This window comes from Myripristis murdjan, chromosome 17, assembly GCF_902150065.1.
Source record: "Myripristis murdjan chromosome 17, fMyrMur1.1, whole genome shotgun sequence".
In the NCBI taxonomy this organism is placed as follows: domain Eukaryota; kingdom Metazoa; phylum Chordata; class Actinopteri; order Holocentriformes; family Holocentridae; genus Myripristis; species Myripristis murdjan.
The window spans coordinates 316,493-338,796 of record NC_043996.1 but is presented as its reverse complement, the minus strand read 5'-3'; the positions used below and the strand labels follow the sequence as shown (position 1 = coordinate 338,796).

The 22,304-nt window shown below is 42.7% G+C and overlaps 1 protein-coding gene across 2 annotated transcripts in view; it reads right to left on the bottom strand.

The window, feature by feature from the left end:
* LOC115375133 (kinesin-associated protein 3-like) overlaps positions 1 to 22,304 on the bottom strand; it is a 69,037-nt gene that overhangs the window by 20,129 nt on the left and 26,604 nt on the right. For both annotated transcript variants that reach the window (XM_030074473.1, XM_030074474.1), the window contains exons 10-12: positions 8,812 to 8,974; positions 591 to 691; positions 369 to 477 (exon numbers count right to left, since the gene is read on the bottom strand). In XM_030074473.1, coding sequence (XP_029930333.1) covers positions 369 to 477; positions 591 to 691; positions 8,812 to 8,974 — 373 coding nt within the window. The remainder of the gene's footprint in view (positions 1 to 368; positions 478 to 590; positions 692 to 8,811; positions 8,975 to 22,304) is intronic.

Below are 22,304 nucleotides of genomic sequence, written 5' to 3'. Positions count from 1 at the left end.
AACCACAGGCAATTCAGTTGTATTTGCAGATTGAGACAACTGCTCTCCAAACAGAGCCAAGACTAACTGAATATCATCAAGGGACAAATCCTACAGTTACTCTAACAGTAAATGGATTTGTGAACGTCCTGACAGAACCATGAGGGATTTTAAAGGGATAAAGGCACATTTTGAGGCTAACAAATTGTAATTCTTGGTTGCGTAATTGGATAGAAAAGCTCAAAGGCGCAGTATGAATCCACGTGTTCCAGTGTACCACAGCATGACCATCCGACACAAGGTTTTACAGGACTCACACTCATAGTTTGAAAACACGCATGAACAAATACTAGACTCACTCATACACAGGCATACAGACACACCCATACCTTCACACATGAGCTGAGCATTCCTCTTGTTGGCAGCCAGGTTGATGCAGATGGAGATGAGCTCATCATCTATCTTCTCTTCACCATGCCCATACAGCATCTGCATCAGCTGAACACAGACACACACAAACACACAAATCCAACTTTAAGCCTGTTACTGTAACATTCAAAGTCATGTTTCTTAACTTAATGTAGCATGAGTTTGATTGCTTGTTAGAGTACCTGAGGTATACAGTCAGTGTAGGCAAATATGGCTTTAAAGCGGTCATCGACACTGATGTGATACAAGATGCACAGGGCTATATGACGGCTGTTCTCATCACCTATATGACAGCAAACACATACAACAACAACAACAGGTTGATTCATGACCACTGATGTGAAAAATAGCCAGCTGTCCACTGTCGCACCAAATTCTATATGCTAATACGTGCCAAGCAGGGGCGGCCTTGGACTAAAAAACAGCCCTGGACTTTGACTAAGCCTGGCCCAAAACAAAAATTTTTTTTTTTTTTTTTACCAGTAAGCTTGACTCCAATAATTTAACAATATGTTAAATTATTTGTTTTAAAAATGTAAATGTAAATGTAAAGAGCGGAGTGGCAACTCTTCGCTTTGTTACACAATCTATGTCAGTGCCCTCCTGTAGCTGGAGAGTTTCTCTGCCTTTTGGCTTGTGCGGTGCCGGTGCAGTTGTTATAATGTCAAATTCCACGTTAAAAATAGATTCCGTTTTATTTGGCTAATTCCGTGATTCCGTGATCGATAAGTCGACCCCCCCCCCCCCAAAAATAAAAAAAAACCTCATCGGATCTGCACGATTCACACAAGTCACCCAAATGGTCACGAAAAAAGCGCTTTTCTGGTTTTCTGGTTTTCTGGACGTTCTGGTATTCTCCAGAACGTCCAGATGGCCAGTCCGCCCCTGGTGTCAAGGCCAGTTGGATCTCCACTGTCGCTTGTGGCCTTTGATGGTACCTAAGTGGGGCTGTTGGGGCCCGTTTCCAGGTGCATATGGCCACTGAATATCTATTGGCCAGATAGGGCTAACTGAGGCAAAGTTAAGGGTCATAGGCGGGGTTTCCCTTTGGGTGGGGAGACTGTGCAGCTGATAAGTACAGAGATCAGCTCAGCAGCTCCCTTTTGTAGCAAAAAAATAACAGAGAACAACCAGTACTAGTCGAACAAGAACATTAGGGCTCTGCTCACTATGTGCAAAGAGGATGTCAAACGTCAAATCAACAGTGTTTGCCGAAATGAGGACATTATGTGATATACAGCGAGAGAGCTGGCAGCAGTGGGAATCTAACTCAGAACAGGACAGGTCTGCCAAAATTTTAAAAAACATGGAGCTCTCAGTACAAGGTAGTTAAAACACACTACGCACAAAGTGGTGTCCGAAGGACAAAATTCCTGTGGTAGTTGGTGCTACGTATGCAGACTTTAAGCACTCACTTACTATTGTGTGTTGTTTATGCTGAGGCGGCATGTAATGGACGGGCTATAGGGCAAGACTGCGGGGCTACTGGCAGGACAGTGGAAACGCAAATGGTTTTTGATCTCCCAGCATGAGACCGTGGGTCATTAGCATCGTCTAGCTCGAAGAGAGCCCTAACTTACAATGGCATGACTGTGAAAAGCCGGCTATTGTGGCTCTTTTAAGCATCAGTGTGGAACATAACATTAAAAGGGCCATGCCCAGAGATTTTACATGTTTAGCTTACTACCTACTAAATGTATACTTTGCATTTCTGCTAAAGCTTTCCTAAAGCAATCAGTCGTATTTTAGTACGCCAATATCATTTTCTCCTACCTTTTACCAAAACACTGGTTTCCATTTATTACACTACAGTATGGAAAATTTTCTTACAGACACTTCAAATTTTCTTCACATAAGTATTTGATCACCGTATAAAGGCGTCATCATCAGTTTCCCTAAAAGCAGCAGCATAGCTGTGTTTTGATGAAGCATATTACTGAACATTAATATAAAATATAAGATGTTAACAATATAAAAATACAAATACAGTATCCACACACACATGGAAACAGACAAGCTATTCAATTCAATTCAATTCAATTCAGTATACTTTATTAGTCCTTCAAGGGGCAATTTAAATTTATATCATGATAAGATATAAAACATAAACGTGCAGGATATAAGACAAGATATAAGAGACATAGGATTTAAAAGACATAAAAGTGCAAGTGTAAAAGACATAAAGTGCAAGTGTGAGATTTAAAGATTGGCAATTTTTGTACTGGTAATCTGACCATTTCTCACACCGTGGTTGTTCACCAGTCTGATAGCTTCTGGGATGAAACCAAACCTCCTTCAGTTGGTTTTACATACAGGGAGTCTAAAACGCATTTCTGATGGCATCAGGTTAAACTGATCATGTAAAACATGTGAAGAATCATTTATGATCTTGTATGCCTTCTTGAGAATGTGCTCAGAATTATACTGTGCTAGGGATCTTTGCATTTACCAATGATTTCTGAACCGAGGTTCACAACACCTTGCAGTTCTTGTCCTTCTATGAAAGGGACAAGAACCAGCATATAAACAAAAAGGTTAAAATACTTTCAGTAAAGGAAGAATAAAAGGTTGTCAGTATTTTCTGATCTACACCAAAGGAATTTAGCTTACGAAGACAGTACAGATGCTGCTGAGCCTTTTTTACAATGACATCTGTATTGTCGCTATATCTCAATCTGTCGTCAAACACGGTCCCCAAGTATTTGTAGGTTTGTACGATTTCAACATTTACTCTATGAATACTTGTTGGAACAGTGTCTATATATTTTGTTGGGATTATCATTTCTTTGGTTTATGATACATGTGGATACAAAAAAGACCTATTACAACAGTCTACAAATTCATGTAAAATAGGTCCATGTGACTGATCAGACTGTCTGAGAAGAGACAGGATGACACTGTCGTCAGCAAATTTTACAATATGATGATTTTTGTAATTGCTCCGACAGTCATCCATGTACAAAGTAAAAAGCAGGGGGGAAAGAACACAACCTTGTGGTGAGCCGGTGGAAGTAAGAATTTGTTTGGATCTCTGACCGTTAACAACTACTGTCTGTGTTCTGTTGGTGAGAAAATTAATGATCCATCTAATAAGTTGATGATCTAGGTTAAAATCAGATATGAGTTTTCCTGCTAAAATGTGAGGTTGCATGGTGTTAAAGGCTGATGAAAAGTCAACAAAAAGTAGTCTTGCATGTGTACCGTATTGCTCCAGATGTTCATGTACAGAATTTAAAATAAATAATTTTGCATCATCAACCCCTCTCTCAGGCTTATATGCAAACTGCATTTGATCAAGACCTGGTCCAACTACATTCACGATTTCTGATTTAACAATTTACTCCAGAGTTTTCATTGCTAATGACGTTAATGCAATAGGACACAAATCACTGAGGGTTTTAGGCCTACCGGTCTTTGGAACTGGAATGACTGCTAACTCAATCCAGTTCATGGCCTTTTACCTAGGGAAAGTTAGGCATTTTTTTGGCCAATCTGCAAAAAAAGATTCTTACCAATAGCTTTTTTTACCATGTGTTCCTACAGGTGTCTACTAACACCTCCCAGTTTATCCACGGCCAAATCTTCGGGGAAACGTCTGGAGAGCCAATCAAAGTTATGGAGTGCCCAGAGGCCCATGGGCGAAAATAGTGAAAATATTTTTTTTACCAATATTAGCTTTTGAGATGTCTAACTAGAGGTTTTTATGGGTGCTGAATCTATTCCAACTATTAGTTTTGAGTAAAAATGACTCCTTAACCATGAAATATTGATCTGTCATATTTAGACTATGGGTTTTGGGTGTCAAATGGATTCTAAACATTCCATTTGAGATAAACTCACTCTGGTGATGGAAAGTAAATCCTTTTGCTGTCTAAAGTTTAGATTACTGTAAATTTAAACACACAACAATTTTATCTCTTAGTTATTGCCTAAAATGAACAACTGACCAACATAAAAATTGGTGTTGCTAGCTAGCATCCATCTTAAGTTAGCTAATGTTAATGTTCACTCTAGCCGCCTAGCTACATCAACCATTGTAAATACTCTCTGTGTTGTTGATCAACTTTAATTGTGTCATTTTATAGTGGGCTCAATTCAAAGTGAGATTATTGTTGATAGTTACACATAATCTATTAATGTGGCTGTATGGACCTATTCTGTATGATATGTTTGTGTTGTCAAAAAGAGAAATTGTTCACCGAGCTGTTTTGTCTTTCAGGACAGTATGGAAGAGGATACCACAACTTGTGGTAGTAGTTTGAGGTGCTTCGTCTGTGGTGGTCCTGGGACTGGGATGCAAAACTCTCAAAAGTCACTCACAAAGGCTATCAGCAGCTATTCAGCAGCTATCACACGACTCGGCCTCCATTTTAGCCCACAAACAACATCCAGTCAAGAAGGTTTTGATGATATGACTGGGGTAAATATATTTTTTTAATTTTATTTATTTATCCTTTATTTAACCAGATAAAACTCACTGAGATAAAATGCAATCTCTTTTTCAAGAGTGACCTGGCCAAGAGGGCAGCACATTAAACACATGACCAAACAAGTTCCATGACATGGAAAAACAAAACAAACAAAAAACAATTACAAGGCTTCGATGTAGTAGGCAGCAAATGAGTTCAAGGACAGGAGCATTTCTTACAAAGTTCACGCTCCAGATCCTGAAGAGTGTCCTTAAAGTCACTGAAAGAAACTAAATCTGACCTATGGTATTAAAGTTTAACTGGAAAAAAATATGTCAAAAAGTGTTTACACAGTAGCTATTTAAGAGGCTGTCTATCATGGTGGTAGCTAGCTCAACTGTGATGCTGGTTCTTCTGCTAGGCAGTTTTCATACAAATACAGTCATCATACAAGAATGTAGGTTATAGTTTGATTTAGCATGCTGATTGGGGAGTATTCATCTATTCATTGAGCCTATTTCCGTTGAATTATCCACAATCATTCTTGAAGAACTGAGAAAAAAAAAACTACTCAAAATAAGTCAAAGTCAAAAATGTCATTAGTTTGCCCGCATGTCTGCTTATAACAAAACAAATTTCAAAATTCCCCAGCTGAACTTCCCATGGAAAGTTTCTGGAATGCTTCCGGAAATTTACCAGAAACTTTCTGTCCCTTTGCAACCCTAGCTGGGAGTGATTTCCAAAGGGGCAGCAACTGAGAAAACCCTGTCACCCCAGGTTTTGCAGTAAATCTTGGGGATGACCAGAAGGTTGGCGTCAGCAGACCAGAGGGAACGGATTGGGGCATAGCGGTGAAGGAGGTCAGAGAGGTAGCTAGAAGCTTGATTGTCGAGGGCCTTGTAGGTGGTAAGTAGTATTTTGAAATCAATTCTGTATTTACCTGGGAGCCAGTGAAGGTCACAAAGAACTGGTGTGATGTGATCTCTGCATCGGGTCCTGGTGAGTAGACAGGCAGCAGAGTTTTGAACGTACTGTAGTTTCCTGAAAACTTTGATAGTGACACTGTATAGGAGGCTATTGCTGTAGTCGAGTCTGGATGTGATGAAAGCATGAATGAGTGTTTCTGCAGCAGTGTGGGACAGGTTGGGACGCAGGCAGGCAATGTTGTGGAGATGTAAGAAGGAGCTTTTGGTAACCTGGTTGACATGGGGCTGGTAGGACAGGGTGGGGTTGAGGATGATGCCAAGGTTTCGAACTTGGGTGGAAGGGGTGACAATGGAACCATCGATATTGAGAGTGAAGTCCTGAGTGGAGCGGGTGAGGAAGGGTGGGCCTATGCTGAGGATTTCAGATTTATTGCAGTTAAGTTAGAGAAAGTTGATTTGCATCCAGTTTTTGACATTGGTCAGACAGATGGTGAGGGTGGAGTGGGTGGAAGCAGTAATGGTCTTGGCGGGGAGATAGAGCTAGGTGTCATCAGCGTAGCAGTGAAACCGGAGGCTATGGCGGCGAAGTATCTGTCCAAGGGGGAGCATGTATAAGATGAAGAGGAGTGGGCCGAGCACCGAGCCCTGAGAGACACCGTGGGTGACGGGTTACACATTATTGGCAGTTGTTGATGTGGATGAATTGATGTCTGTCAGAGAGATATGATTTGAACCAGGAGAGCGCAGTGTCCGTGATGTCGAGGGTGGATTTCAGATGATAAATGAGTACTGACTGATTAATGGTGTGAAAAGCAGCACTGAGGTCAAGGAGGATAAGGATGTTGAGTGAGCCGGTATCAGAGGAGAGCAGGAGGTTATTTGTGACTTTGAGCAGGGCAGTTTCTGTACTGTGTTTGGAGTGAAAACCGGACTGAAATTGTTCATAGAGGTTGTTTGTTTCCAGGTATGAAGTGATTTGAATAGCAACAACACGTTCAAGGATTTTTGACAGAAATGGAAGGTTGGGAATGAACCGGTAATTGTTGGGGGAATCAGGGTCGAGGCCAGGTTTTTAAAGGATGGGTGTGATGGCAGCAAGCTTTAGTGGAGAGGGTTCATGTCCAGAGGAAAGGGAGGAGTTGACAATTTTTGTGATGAGACGGGAAAGAGTGGGGAGGCAGTCCTTGAGGAGAGTGGTGGGGACGGGGTCCAGGGACCAGGTAGAGGACTTCATGCCTACAACTGCAGGGGAGATGTCAGATGGGGTGATGTCCGTAAATGAGGGGAAGGAGTGGGTACTGAATATAGGGGGGTCAGGATCAGGTCCAGAGGGGAGGGGGGAGAGGCCAGTTGGTTGTGAATACTGTCAATTTTGTCATGGAAAAGTGATAGAAAATTGTTGCATTTTTCGACAGTGAAAGAGTGTGAAATGGAGTCCATGGGTTTGAGGAACAATAATCTCACTTTGAATTATATATAGTGAGCCCACTATAAAATGACACAATTTACAACACAATTAAAGTTGATCAACAACACAGTGAGTATTTACAATGGTTGATGTAGCTAGGTGGCTAGAGTGAACATTAACATTAGCTAACTTAAGATGGATGCTAGCTAGCAACACCAATTTTTATGTTGGCCAGTTGTTCATTTTAGGCAATAACTAAGAGATAAAATTGTTGTGTGTTTAAATTTACAGTCATCTAAACTTTAAAATGGATTTACTTTCCATCACCAGAGTGAGTTTATCTCAAATGGAATGTTTAGAATCCATCTGACACCCAAAACCCATAGTCTAAATATGACAGATCACTATTTCATGGTTAAGGAGTCATTTTTACTCAAAACTAATGGTTGGAATAGATTCAGCACCCCTAAAAACCCCTAGTTAGACATCTCAAAAGCTAATATTGGTAAAAAAAAAATAATATATATACATATATATATTTTCACTATTTTCGCCGAGGCCCTTTGGGCACTCCATAACTTTGATTGGCTCTCCAGACGTTTCCCCGAGGATTTGGCCATGGATAAATTGGGAGGTGTTAGTAGACACCTATAGGAACACATGGTAAAAAAAAAAAAAAAAAGCTATTGGTAAGAATTTTTTTTTTTGCAGATTGGCCAAATAACTTTCCCTAGTTAAAAGGCCATGAACTGGATTGAGTTACTGGATTGGGACCCCTAGTCCCACAAGGTTTTCTTGAAATTGAGTGCAGTGATGTGAATGTCATAGGATGCAAAACACTGCCTTTTGGGTTTATTAGTATGATCAGGTAACCCCATATTTTGTTAAATTGTTTGTTTATTATTTTGTATTGCCCCTATTTTGTTATATGGTTTGTTATTGGTTGTATTGCTGTGCGCTACAAAGCGTTGGACAAGATTTTATTTATTGTTGCATTGTGCTATTATTATGGTGTGCTGTGGAATTGTTGGACTGGTTTACCTGTGATCAAACTCTAAACAGAGGCACCCGTTGCTGCAGACGGACACACCTGAACCTCATCAGTGATTGCAATCACGGGTTGTTCCTCCCACTCCATATAACTAAAACGCCAGATACTTGTGGGAGGCTGGACCGTGCGGATGGGTTGCTGTTGTTTCCTCCTTGAGTTAAAGTGACTGTCTTGATTGGGACTTGGTCAATATTGCATTGTACCCAATTTTTAAAGATTTGTTTAGCAATAGCTATTGCATTCTTTTTAAAAGTGTCTTTCTAGAAATAAAAAACCTATTTATTTAAACACACCTGTGCTTCTCATTGTGTTGGTGTGGCTGGGAATCAAACCTCAAGATTGAGTAACATTTTAATTGTGTTACATGAACAGTTATTCGATTCATTGCTTTTATTTATATTGATTTATTGCCCTGAAGTAGTAGCATGTGCAAAACACTATTTCGTTTTTATGTGGAGCATAAAAATGGCAAAGGAAATCTGAACCTGAAATCTGAATCTGAAAATGTGGGGAAATTGTAGAAAATGAGCCAAAAATTCAAAATCACTGGTATGGCCCTTAAAATACACACACAGTATGCTGGTATATAGATTTACACATTGACATTACCGAATAAGGCAGTCAGTTTGGGTAACAGTCCAACTTCCACCATCTTAGCTCTGAGTCCAGAGTCAAAGGAGAGGTTGAGCAACAGACGCAGCGTCAGGTTCAACAGGTCTTCATGGTCACATGGTATCAGGCGAGCCAATTGCTCTACAGTATCCACCTCTGCCTGCAAATCAAAGCACAGACTGCTACATCACATTAAACTAACAACAATATTTCATTAAAGCAGCAAAGAAGAAGAAATATGCAAGATAAGAGCCAACACTAAAGGTAATGTACAAAAGATTAAAAAAAAAAAAAAAAAACATCAATTAGGGAGGCACATAATGGGTATGTTGAAAACCGGCTATCCGCTGTCATTAACTGGATGAAAATCGGATATTCTTTTTTGTTTTTTGTTTTTTGTTATATAACAAGTGCCTTGCACAATCTCCCCATTTCATATTTCTAATTGTACACGAATATGCGACATTCCTGGCAGTAGCTAACTCTTGCCTTAGTGTACATCCTTGTATTGCTTATCAATTCAGGCAGTTACTGTCCATTTTGCTCACATGCTGTTTCCAGGCAGTTGATATGTTGACAGAAGCCCCTGCCTTCAACAAGTCACTCATATCCTCCGAATGAAGCAAAAATGATGCGGGGGTTATTTGTTGTGTATCCTTTGCTAGTACTACGGATGTATTTTAACACTGTATCGCACAGTTTACAACTTTGTCTTTTCTCGCAAAATGATTCCAAAGTGAGCCTCTTGTTCTCTTCATTTTGCCCCAGCTTTTTCTTGGAAGTTCTACATGCTAGTTCTACAACATTCTAGTTCTACATACTATCAAAGCCTATCTAACGTCATTAGCCCTTGCTCATTCTCTTAAATCTCACCTGTTCACTTTAGCAGGTTTACAAAATATTATTTTAAAAATGCTAATTAAACATTTGTTTTCAATATCCAATTAATTTAAAACGACTGGTTAACAGCTAGCTAGATATCCACACACATCCCTACCCTGAATCAGCAAACATTTGAATGGCAACCCATTACTCAGTACTGTTTAAGTTACTAACTACTGTTACTGCTACTACTTACTACTGTGCTTTCACTCTAATTTTCCCTCTTTCCATCCACCAACCCATAATTTCTCATTACAGTAACTAACTACAACCAATATTTCAGTGTTCTCTGTTCCTCTTCCTACTTTGAGAGCATCTCACATCTCTTCTTCCCCTTTTATGTTCCTGTTTTCCAAGACATTTTCTTAAGTATCACCAGGTATACATGACACTGCAATGTGGCAAGAAAGAAAAAAAAAAGAAAGAAGAACTGTTTTGAGGCACTGTAAGGCAGAAACAAGGTTTAATTATATGCATAACATGACATTTTCCTGGCATTTTGCTCAATATTAAAAGGAAACTAGACTTTGCTAACGTTTCTGAAGAAACTTTAAAAGCGCTTGCCTCCATTGCCAACCATGTGGCCATGTGGTAAACCACCATCCCTTTCCTATGCCGTTTATATGTAGATGGCTGTGTATTTTTTTTGCTAAACTGTTACTGTGGTATAAAAAGCAGGGGTGACGTCATGAGCGATGAAGGAGTAAGACACGCTGCCTGCTAGCTCCGACAAACTAATAGTTTAAATATACAAAAACACAGTTAAACTTGTTCCCAGAGTACTTTCAAAATCCAACTAACTCTAAGAGGAAGTTAGAAACGGCATAAAGAAAGGAGAAATCAACATGAAGAAGACTAAAAACAAGAAAGACAAATGAAGCGGACAGGGCCCAGACAGCTTGACTCACGCGTCGCACTCACCTGATTAAGAGATCCCGACCGAGATGAGTGAGGAAGAGGACCCACCCATCAACGCAGTGCTACATGCCATCACAGCGCTACGAGGAGAAATATCCCAAATCAAGAGTGACATCTGTGCGACCATCGACAACTGCATCAAAAGCGGTTATATACGGACCTGAGAGAAGAAACAGCTATGGCTAAAACGGACCTGCAAAAGTCCATTGTTTCACTTGAGACAACCCTGACAGCTCACGGCAACACTATACAGGAGATAGAGAAGTCCGCCACTTTTCACTCTGACAGCGTTGACACGTTGCAACGCCAGGTAACTCAACTCAACGCTGAAATTGCGAAACTCAGTCAAAATGCGAGGATCTGGAGGGCCGCTCAAGACGGCAAAATGTCAGACTAACGGGGATACCCTCTTTCCCTAAAGGGAAAGAGGGACCCAGACCACGAGACTTTATTGCCCAACTACTGCAGGACACTCTTTCCCTGGAGGAGAAGCCGCTCATCAATAGAGCTAACCGGACCCTCCGACAATGGCCAGGACCCGATGAACCACCCCGACCCTTTGTTATCCGCCTACACTACTACCACACACTAGAAGACATCATGCGCAAAGCAGCGGCAATGAAGAGCCTACAATACCAGGGCAAGAGAATACAAATCTTCCCTGATTACCCTCCAACCGTCGCAAAACGAAGAGCGCTCTTCAACAGAACCAGAGAAATAATAATATCATACTGCATCTACTGAGAAGAAGACGTGCTGCGACAAGGAATCGCCGACGAAGATGGGCTCTGACGCTGGCTGAACCACAGTTATGAGTGAGTTGTGTCGGTTGCTGTGTCGATTATGTTCTCACTGCAAACGAACCGCTCCAGGGTTCGAATGGAAGCGAGCCGAGACCACCTCTTCTAGGCGATCTCAGCTCGCTTGTTTTGTCCTGCATCCAAGCGCGATTGCTGTGTTCACATATGTCCAAACGAACCGATCTTTAGGGGGAAATGCTCCCTGTTTCGGAACAACTGCTCAAAACGGGACAGGTCTGAAAGCACCCTTAAATTAACATATCTATGTAGCATACTGATGGAACATGATGTTGATACTCTGACTGTTATCCTAAAATAGAAAGTTGCTTTAAGCCATGTCAGCAAAGGTGGCAATGTTTATTGCTTAATTTTTTGGTACATCCGTATGTGTAAAGTAAAGCCCACTGTTACTTTACTCTAGCTCTGTTTCCACATTTAACTATGTGAGGATTCAGTCATCCCACAATGTGTTTTGCATCGGGAGGAGAGGGAATGAGGTTTACCCTACTTCTACACATAGATGCAGAATATAATAACAGTCAATATCACAGGTTAACACAGGCAAACTACGAATTAAACAAATATGTTATTTCAAACTGGAAATATGCTTAAATATACCCCGTTATGGATGGTATCATTTACCCTTGATTTTTTTTTTTTTAACTATCATTATTAGTAGTAGTAGTATTTTTTTTTTTAATCAATTTATTTTTTTTAAATGAAATATGCTTTGATATGTCATTACAGATGGCGTTTTTTTTTTGTTATCTATTTTTTTTTGTTACAACTGTTCATATTCAATATTTTCCAGGGCAACGTTACCTCACCTTTATTTGGAAAATCACGGTTATTACATTTGGTTTTATTTTTACATTTAACAATATAGAAGATTACTCACACAACATTATGTTTAACAATGTGTTTTGCTTCATTTTATTTTCATATGTACTTATTTGTAGGTGTGAACACGCCACGTTATGTTTAATAACATGAGGTTCTGAGTCAGGGTTTGCTCTGTCCTCTGTAGATGTAGAATATAGTAAGGCCTAGCCTACCACTTTTTTTTTTCTTTTCTGGAACTTTCACTAAACATGCCCAACCAATTCTGTATCAACATGATACAGAACACGAATGCAAGAAAATATAAGTGATCATTCTAGAGGTGGCAAGAGAGGTTTAACATTTATGAGCTGGAATACTAGAGGACTCAATAACCCAATCAAAAGAGTCAAGGTTCTGGCCCATTTAAAATCATTGAACACAGACATAATGTTGCTACAAGAAACACATTTGAAAAATGATTTCCACAATAGACTCACAACAAGATGGATAAAGGACATATATCACTCACCTTTCTCTATGAAAACAAGAGGTGCAGCAATATTGATAAGAAAGGGAATACCTTTCACACACACACAAAAAAAAAAAACAATCGCTGATAAGGAAGGGCAATATCTAGTGATAATAGGGGAGATACACAATACTTTGCTGACACTAGTTAATTTATATGCTCCAAACATAGACAACCCATTGTTTTTCCAGAAGGTCTTTGCACTAATACCAGATATATCCCAAACCAATTTGGTAATAGGAGGAGACTTTAATACAACAACTTCCTAACATGGATTAAATTTCTTTATACGAATCCAACGGCACAAATACTCAAAAACCAGACACTATCTCCGCCCTTTAAATTATTCAGAGGGACGAGGCAAGGCTGCCCGCTGTCAGCGTTAATATTTACACTAGCCATAGAACCACTCAAAGTATTCGAGTAGAGCCCCAAATTCACGGTTATGAAACGAAAGAGACGTCAAACAAAATTTCATTATACGCTGACATTCTCCTATACGTTACAAAACCCCAAATCACCATACCAGCAATCTTAGAAAAAATTAACTTATTTGGCACATTCTCGGGATACAGAATTAATTGGAATAAGAGTATATTAATGCCAACCCTCTCTGTTCCTCGAAATACTTTAGAGCACGTTCCGTTCAAAATATCTACAGAAAAATTGACCTACTTAGGAATCGAGGTTATGAGACAACACAGCTCTCTTTTTCAAGCCAACTTTCCACCCTTGATAGATAAATTACAGAGTAAAAGTTTTGGAAAACACTTCCTATCTCCCGTATCGGCAGAGTTAATTCCATTAGGATGATTTTCTTACCTAAAATACTATATCTTATACAAAACATCCTTATTGTCCTGACAGACATTTTTTAAGAAAATATATTCAATAATTATACCTTTCATATGGAATTACAAATCACACAGGATAAACTGAAAACATCTCCACAAATCTAAACTGAAGGGAGGTTTAGCTCTCCCAAATTTCATGTTATATTACTGGACTTCCGCCATTAGATCCTTCGCTTTCTGGCTAGACACCACAATCCCCCCACCCAACTGGTTAAAAATGGAACAAGAAGACTGTCATCCCTATTACATAGGTGCGATACTCCTAGTCCCGATTCCAATAAATAAATCTATCTACAAGTGTAACCCTATCATACACAACTTAATACGTATATGGAAACAGATCAAATCCCATTTTGGTCTTGTGGTGAACCTAATCCAGTGGTGCAGGAGGGTAGTGCACCCTGAGCCTGACTCCTCCCTTGTCTCAGCCCCCCTTCAATCAGAGTCAGGAAATAAAAGGCACCTGTGAGCCTCTGCTCTTGCTCTGCCTGCCTCATGCCCTGTCCCTGCTGTGGCTGCACCTTGTTGCACTTAGGGTCAAGGACTTCTCTCCTGCCATCCCATTTATTACGTAGGCCTAGAGGTGGTCCTCCTGCCCCATATGGACTACTGCTGCTTTGCCTACTTGCCCTTTTAATTTATTCCCTTTTTTTTCCTTTCATTTATGGTTTTCTTTTGCCTTATTGGTTTACTAATTTGCCCTTTGTTATGCCCAGGTGTTGTTTATTTTCCTATTTAGTTAACAGCTGGGATACTTATTTATGTTGAGTTGTTTTCTGTAAGTTTTCCTTTATTTCAGGTGTGGAGTGCCATATTGTTGAGGGGCTCGGCACTTGTGGTGAGGTCCCTACACTTTTTTGCGTGTGAGTAGTTGCACTGGGACACCATAGACTGCACTATTGTTTTGTGTGAGGTTTGCTGTGTTTGCTGTGTTCACTGGAGAATAGTGGTAGCACTCCTAGGCACCCCTCCGTGTAGTCTGCCCCTCACAAGTGGCCTCCTCTCCTTTTTTTTATTTAGTTTCAGTTAAGTTGGGCGGTGTTTTACCTTTTGTAATTGTCTTTTTTAGAATTTATATTCAGGCCTTTTTAGTATTCATTGTAATAAAGTAATTTCTCAATTGTGTATAGTTGTGCTGTTTTTACTATTTCTTCTTTTCTGCAGCTCCAGCCCCTGCCTTTTGGTTTTGATTATTTTTGCTTATTTCTAATAAAATTTATGTTAATTGTCAATACTCGCCTCTGCCTCCTAATTGGGAACGAACCTGTGTGTCCTTTTTGTATTTCCTGGGGTGAAACTCCCCAGGTGGCGTTGTCTGGCTTTCCATTTTCCTCATAGTAATATTAACCTATAACTTCAATCTACCCTCCTACACTCTGCCACAAATTTGGCGTTGGTCGGCAGGATCCCTGTGAAGGCAGAGGTGTGTAGTTTATTTTTGTTTTGTATCCCAGTTGCTTTATTGTTTGTATTATAAGTTGTTTGTGGGCAAAGCAGCAGTTGGTCCTGGACGGATCCCTGTACAACCAGCCCGTGCAGTGTTAATCTCTTCTGTCTTTGTCTCATCATGGACGAGGAACTCTCCCAGCTAAAGGACTTGGTCACACAGTTACGAGCTGAGAATTTACGGCTACGCCAGGAACGGGAGGACAACCAGCCTGGGACCAGCGCCGCATCAACCAGCTCCTCTGCTCCGGGAAACCCTTCGGTTCATGTCCCTGTAACCGAGAGACTGATTTATATTCCTAAAGACAGGAAGTGTCCAATGTTTAGAGGTAGGACTGGTCTGAGCATTGCTGAGTGGGTCGAAGAGGCCCAGGCTTGTATACGTGGTCGTCATCTGTCACCAGCTGAAAAAGCACTTTTTATGTATGATCATCTTGAGGGGGAGGCCAGGGAAGAGATTAAATACCGGCCTCAGGAGGAAAGGGAGGATCCAGATAAAATTCTAGCTATATTGCAGGAATTGTATGGGTGTACTAGGTCATATGTGTCGTTGCAGGAAGAATTTTATTCTAGGAAGCAACAAGAGGGAGAAACACTCCAAGAATTTTCTCACGCACTAATGTGTTTAATGGACCAAGTTGTTAAAAAGGCTCCTCATGGCCTCTTACATAAAGATGTGCTACTCCGAGATCAATTTGTTGAGCATGTGTTTGATTGTTCCCTACGCAGGGAACTTAAACAATTTGTCCGAGCTCACCCTACTTCCACCTTGATGGATGTCCGCAGTGAGGCCATTAGGTGGGAACAGGAAGGGATGCCAGGGGGTGGGAGGGGTAGAAGTCACTCTGTTCCCTCTGTATTTGGTTTCCAACACACTGTTCAGGGAAGACCCCACAGCCACAGTAGGGCAGGCAGCTCCTCCTCTAGCTCTGAATTAGGTGAGTTAAAGGAAATTCTGAGGAACCAGCAAGAGCAGCTGAATCAGCTTAGTAGAAGTCTTGCAGCCCTTAACCATGCCCCTAAACTTCAATTCAACCAGCGCAAGAAAACTGTCATTTGTAGGAGATGCCAACAGCCTGGCCACTTTGCTAGGGAGTGTCAGGGTGAGTATGTAGCCTCCCAGCCAGCCCCTGTAACAGCGCCCCCTAGCTCTAATGGTAGGAATTGCCCTTCAAACCAGGGAAACTTTCACCCCCTGAACTGTTGAGCCAAAGTTCAGGTGGGGGCTCTTCAGGCTCAAACTCTGGTATTGATAGTCCTGAAAATTTGGTTGCAGCTTGCCCACAGATTGGTATCTTAATGGGTGGAGTTGAGGTCCCATGTTTGGTGGACACCGGGTCAATGGTGTCAACTATAACTGAGAGTTTCTTTGTACAGAATTTTGAACCTTGGGGCCCCGAAAAACTTCGCTCTTGTCACTGGTTGAGGCTAAGTGCTGCTAATGGGCTAGCAATACCATATGTAGGCTATTTTGAGCTGGATGTGCAGCTTTGTGGTAAAGTCATTGCAAAGCGAGGGATTTTGGTGGTTAAGGATCCCCCACACAGTGTGTCCTCAGTTCCTGGTGTACTAGGCATGAACATTATTAAGGAATGTTACTGGGAGTTGTTTGTACAGCATGGCCCTGCCCTGTTTAACTTACCCTCTGTGTTGCAGGCCCCCACCCCAATCCAGCAGGCTCTCCAGCAGTGTCACCAGGTCCAAGCTAATGCCCCACCTGACCGTTCGGGCCGTGTCAAGGTGAAGGGAGGGAGAGTCTGTAGAGTCCCAGGGGGAACCATGAAAATGGTGGCAGCCACCTGTTCTCAACATCTAACCGATGATGCCTTGTTTGAGCCCCTGAGTACTGGTTTGCCCGCAGGTCTACTTGCTTCCCCAGCGTTGGTTCATGTCACTAGAGGTACTGTTTACATCCCTGTTGTCAATGTAGGGACTCAAGATGTTGTACTGTACCCCCGCACTGCTCTAGGCACTCTGAGTCGTGCCCAGCTCATTAGCTCCCCCCAGGGTCTTGAGCAGAGGGAGATATCAGCCACAGTGTCTTCCCAGTTTGTCACTAGTTCAGCGCAGGACAAGATTGCCGCAGTGGACCTAACACCACTTGCAGAACAGGAGCAGTGCCAGGTCAGGTCCCTACTACAGAAGTACAGCAGTGTTTTCTCTGCTCATGAGGGAGACATAGGGTGCACTAGCCTTATTTCCCATGATATCCCTTTAGTGGATGAGGTACCTGTGCGTCAGAGATACAGACGTATTCCCCCCTCAGAATATGAGGCAGCCAAGGCCCACATTCGCCAGCTCTTAGAGGCACAGGTTATTAGGGAGAGTAGTAGCCCCTTTGCCTCTCCAATTGTGCTTGTAAAGAAGAAAGATGGCAGCCTTCGTTTGTGTGTGGACTACAGGCTCTTGAACAGTAAGACCCGCAAGGATGCATTTCCCTTACCCCGCATTGAGGAGTCCCTCGATGCCCTGTCAGGGTCCCGCTGGTTCTCAACCCTGGATTTGGTCTCTGGGTACAATCAAGTACCAGTCACAGAAAAAGACAAAATGAAGACTGCATTCTGCACCCCCTTTGGGCTGTTTGAGTGGAACCGAATGCCCTTTGGCCTTTGTAATGCTCCAAGCACCTTCCAGAGATTAATGGAAAGAATCTTTGGAGATCAGCATTGTCAGTCATTGTTACTGTACCTTGATGATGTTGTCGTTTTCTCTTCCACTGTAGAGGAACACCTGGACCGTTTGGATGTTGTGCTGAGCCGCCTGCAGCAAGAAGGTCTTAAAGCTAAGCTGGAAAAGTGCTCCTTCTTCAGACCTGAGGTGGGCTACTTGGGTCACATTATATCCAAAGATGGTGTGGCAACAGACCCTGGAAAAATAGAGGCAGTTTCAAAATGGCAGCGGCCTAACCATGTCTCTGAGTTGCGTTCTTTTCTAGGATTTGCAAGCTACTACAGACGCTTTGTTGAGGGTTTTGCTAAGCTAGCTGCCCCTTTGCACCGCCTAGTGGCTGAACTGACTGGCACAAAGTCCCGGAAACCCTCAGGAGAGAGTCTACCTGCTGCATGGACGGAGGAGTGTGAGCTGAGCTTTGAAGGCCTTAAGAGTAGGTTGGTGTCTGCTCCAGTTCTGGCTTATGCCAACTTCTCCCTACCCTTTATCCTAGAGGTTGATGCCAGCTACAGTGGACTGGGTGCTGTGCTCTCACAAGAACAAGATGGTAAGATCAGACCCATCGCTTATGCCAGTCGTGGCCTTAAGCCTACAGAGCGTAACATGAACAACTACAGCTCAATGAAATTGGAGTTCCTGGCCCTTAAATGGGCAATGACTGAAAAGTTCAGAGACTACTTGTTGGGACATAAATGTGTGGTGTACACAGATAATAACCCTCTCAGTCATCTGTCCACAGCCAAGCTGGGAGCTACAGAGCAGCGCTGGGCTGCACAGCTTGCTGCATTTGATTTCTCCATCCAGTACAGGCCTGGCTCAACCAACCGGAACGCAGATGCCCTTTCCCGGCAGCACCCAGCCAGTGCAAGTGTGAAAGACTATGTAGCCTCTGGCATTCCTATTCCAGAGCCATTACAGCAGGCTATTGATGCTAATCAGGCAACCCAGGCTATTCAAACTACCATCTCAGTTTTCCCTTGCCACACCCAAACTGACCTACGTGTTTTACAGGAAACAGACCCTATCATCAGGGAATTCCTCCAGTTTTGGACAAGGAGAAAGGGCCCTGATGCAGCTGAACGTCGGCAGGCCTCCAAGGAAGTTCTGGTGCTGACCAGACAATGGGACCGGATAGTGGAGAGAGATGGGGTGCTCTATCGTAGAGTCTGCCGCCCCGAGGGAGAAGAGGTCCTCCAGTTGGTGCTGCCGATGTCCCTGAAGAGCCAGGTCCTGCAGCAGCTGCATCATGAACATGGGCACCAAGGAGTCGAAAGGACGACTGATTTGGTCCATCGGCGATGCTACTGGCCTGGGATGCACCAGGACATCAAGCAATGGTGTCAGGAGTGTGAGCGCTGTCAGGTATCCAAGGACACTCAACCTGTCGCCCGCACCTATATGGGCCATTTGCTTGCTTCACGTCCCAATGAGATACTTGCTGTTGACTTCACCATGCTAGAGCCATCCAAAAATGGAATGGAAAATGTTCTTGTAATGACTGATGTTTTTTCCAAGTACACCCAGGCAGTCCCAACCCATGACCAACAGGCTTCCACAGTGGCCAAGGTGCTGGTCAGCGAGTGGTTTTGCAAGTTTGGAGTGCCAGGCCGCATCCACTCAGATCAAGGCAGAAATTTTGAGAGCCACCTCATCCAACAGCTCTGCAGTATGTACGGCATCCAGAAAAGCCGCACCACCCCCTACCATCCCGCTGGTAATGGCCAATGTGAACGGTTCAACCGCACCTTACACAACCTCCTCCGTACCCTGCCAGTCACCAAGAAGCGAGACTGGTCCTGTTATCTGCCACAAGTCACCTTCTGCTACAACACCACAGCACATCAGTCTACTGGTGAGTCTCCATTCTTTCTGATGTTTGGCCAGGACCCTCGCTTGCCTGTTGATTTCCTTTTGGGCAGGGTGACCGAACCTGAACCCGGCAGCATCCATGACTGGATGGTGGAACACCAGACCCGGCTACACCATGCCTTTCAGAATGCTAGAGAGCATCTGGAGGCAGCAGCTGTTCGGCGCAAGGAAAACTATGATCAACATGTACGAGATGCTCCCCTGCCAGAAGGTCAGTTGGTCTACCTCAAAGATGTTGGAGCTAGAGGGCGCCATAAGATCAAGGATATCTGGAGCTCAGTACTGTACAAAGTGCTGAGGGCCCCAGCAGTTGGAGGATCAGTGTACACAATCGCCCCTGTGGATGACCCTCAACGGGTAAGACACATTCATCGTTCCCTATTAAAATGTAAAGTGGATGGTGTGATTGAATGCCCTCCTAGTGAGCCTCAGCAGGAGAGAGAACCCCCTCCAGTGGAAGAGTCTTCACGGGACGGTGAATGGTTTGTGCTGGTCTCTGGACCCACTTCGGCACCGTTGGATCACCGACCCAGCCTACAACCTCCCACCTGCCGTCTACCAGCTCCGCCAGAGGTGAGAGTGCCATCCTCTGTAAGCCAACCACCAGGTACAACTGATGTTTTCCCAGCCAGCAGTGAGGCATCCATGAGACGGACCACCCGGACCAATGCTGGGAGGCACCCAAACCCTCATCACCTACCCCAGGCCGCAGGGAGTAGTGCAATAGGGGCTACAAACTCTCAGGTACCTGTGCCTAATGTCCCTACTGTCTGTACTAATGTTTTTAGGCCTTGGCAGTGAGTGTAAATCGTCGGGTCGACGCTTTAAAAACCAGGGGGTAGATTGTGGTGAACCTAATCCAGTGGTGCAGGAGGGTAGTGCACCCTGAGCCTGACTCCTCCCTTGTCTCAGCCCCCCTTCAATCAGAGTCAGGAAATAAAAGGCACCTGTGAGCCTCTGCTCTTGCTCTGCCTGCCTCATGCCCTGTCCCTGCTGTGGCTGCACCTTGTTGCACTTAGGGTCAAGGACTTCTCTCCTGCCATCCCATTTATTACGTAGGCCTAGAGGTGGTCCTCCTGCCCCATATGGACTACTGCTGCTTTGCCTACTTGCCCTTTTAATTTATTCCCTTTTTTTTCCTTTCATTTATGGTTTTCTTTTGCCTTATTGGTTTACTAATTTGCCCTTTGTTATGCCCAGGTGTTGTTTATTTTCCTATTTAGTTAACAGCTGGGATACTTATTTATGTTGAGTTGTTTTCTGTAAGTTTTCCTTTATTTCAGGTGTGGAGTGCCATATTGTTGAGGGGCTCGGCACTTGTGGTGAGGTCCCTACACTTTTTTGCGTGTGAGTAGTTGCACTGGGACACCATAGACTGCACTATTGTTTTGTGTGAGGTTTGCTGTGTTTGCTGTGTTCACTGGAGAATAGTGGTAGCACTCCTAGGCACCCCTCCGTGTAGTCTGCCCCTCACAAGTGGCCTCCTCTCCTTTTTTTTATTTAGTTTCAGTTAAGTTGGGCGGTGTTTTACCTTTTGTAATTGTCTTTTTAGAATTTATATTCAGGCCTTTTTAGTATTCATTGTAATAAAGTAATTTCTCAATTGTGTATAGTTGTGCTGTTTTTACTATTTCTTCTTTTCTGCAGCTCCAGCCCCTGCCTTTTGGTTTTGATTATTTTTGCTTATTTCTAATAAAATTTATGTTAATTGTCAATACTCGCCTCTGCCTCCTAATTGGGAACGAACCTGTGTGTCCTTTTTGTATTTCCTGGGGTGAAACTCCCCAGGTGGCGTTGTCTGGCTTTCCATTTTCCTCATAGTAATATTAACCTATAACTTCAATCTACCCTCCTACACTCTGCCACAGTCTCAAACCTATGTTTCTTGCGCTCCCAATAGCAAGAAATCCTACATTTGCCCCATCCAATTTGGATAGAGCCTTTTCGACTTGGAATGATGTAGGAATTTGTCGCATTAAAGATCTATATATTGAGGGTTAATTAGCCTCCTTCAAGCAGTTACAAAACAAATATAAACTCCCAAACAATAACTTTTTCAGGTATTTACAAATTAGGGATTATGTGCAAAAATATCTATCAGGATTTGAAACCGAAAGTTTGTCAACATTAGACCGTTGCCTCCAATTGTCACTGTATCAAGACCACTTTATCTCCTACCTGTACAACATTCTACTATCAGTATCGTCTCCATCCACTGAAGGTTCAGGACCAGCTGGGAAAGCAAAATGGGAATACAGATTTCAGAAGAACTATGGGAAGAAAGTCTTGAACATATACACAAATGTTCAAACAATGCCAGACACTGTCTTGTACAATACAAAATGCTATACAGACTCCATTACACCAAGGTAAAACTACACAATATATATCCGAACATAGCATCCACATGTGATAAATGTCAGACCTCAGACGCAACTCATTTGCATAGCTTCGTAACATGTCCTAAAATTACACCTTACTGGATGAATATTTTCAACATTATCTCAGAAGTCATTAACATCCAGTTAGAACCAGAACCTTCACTGATTATTCTTGGTGTATCGGAAACTTTAAGAAAACTTACTAATACCCAACAACACCTCCTCTCTTACTGCCTCATCTCAGCAAAAAAAACTATTACTTATATCATGGAACCAATGAACGAGTATGTAAGAGTAGAGTATAGGGAAATGGGAGAAG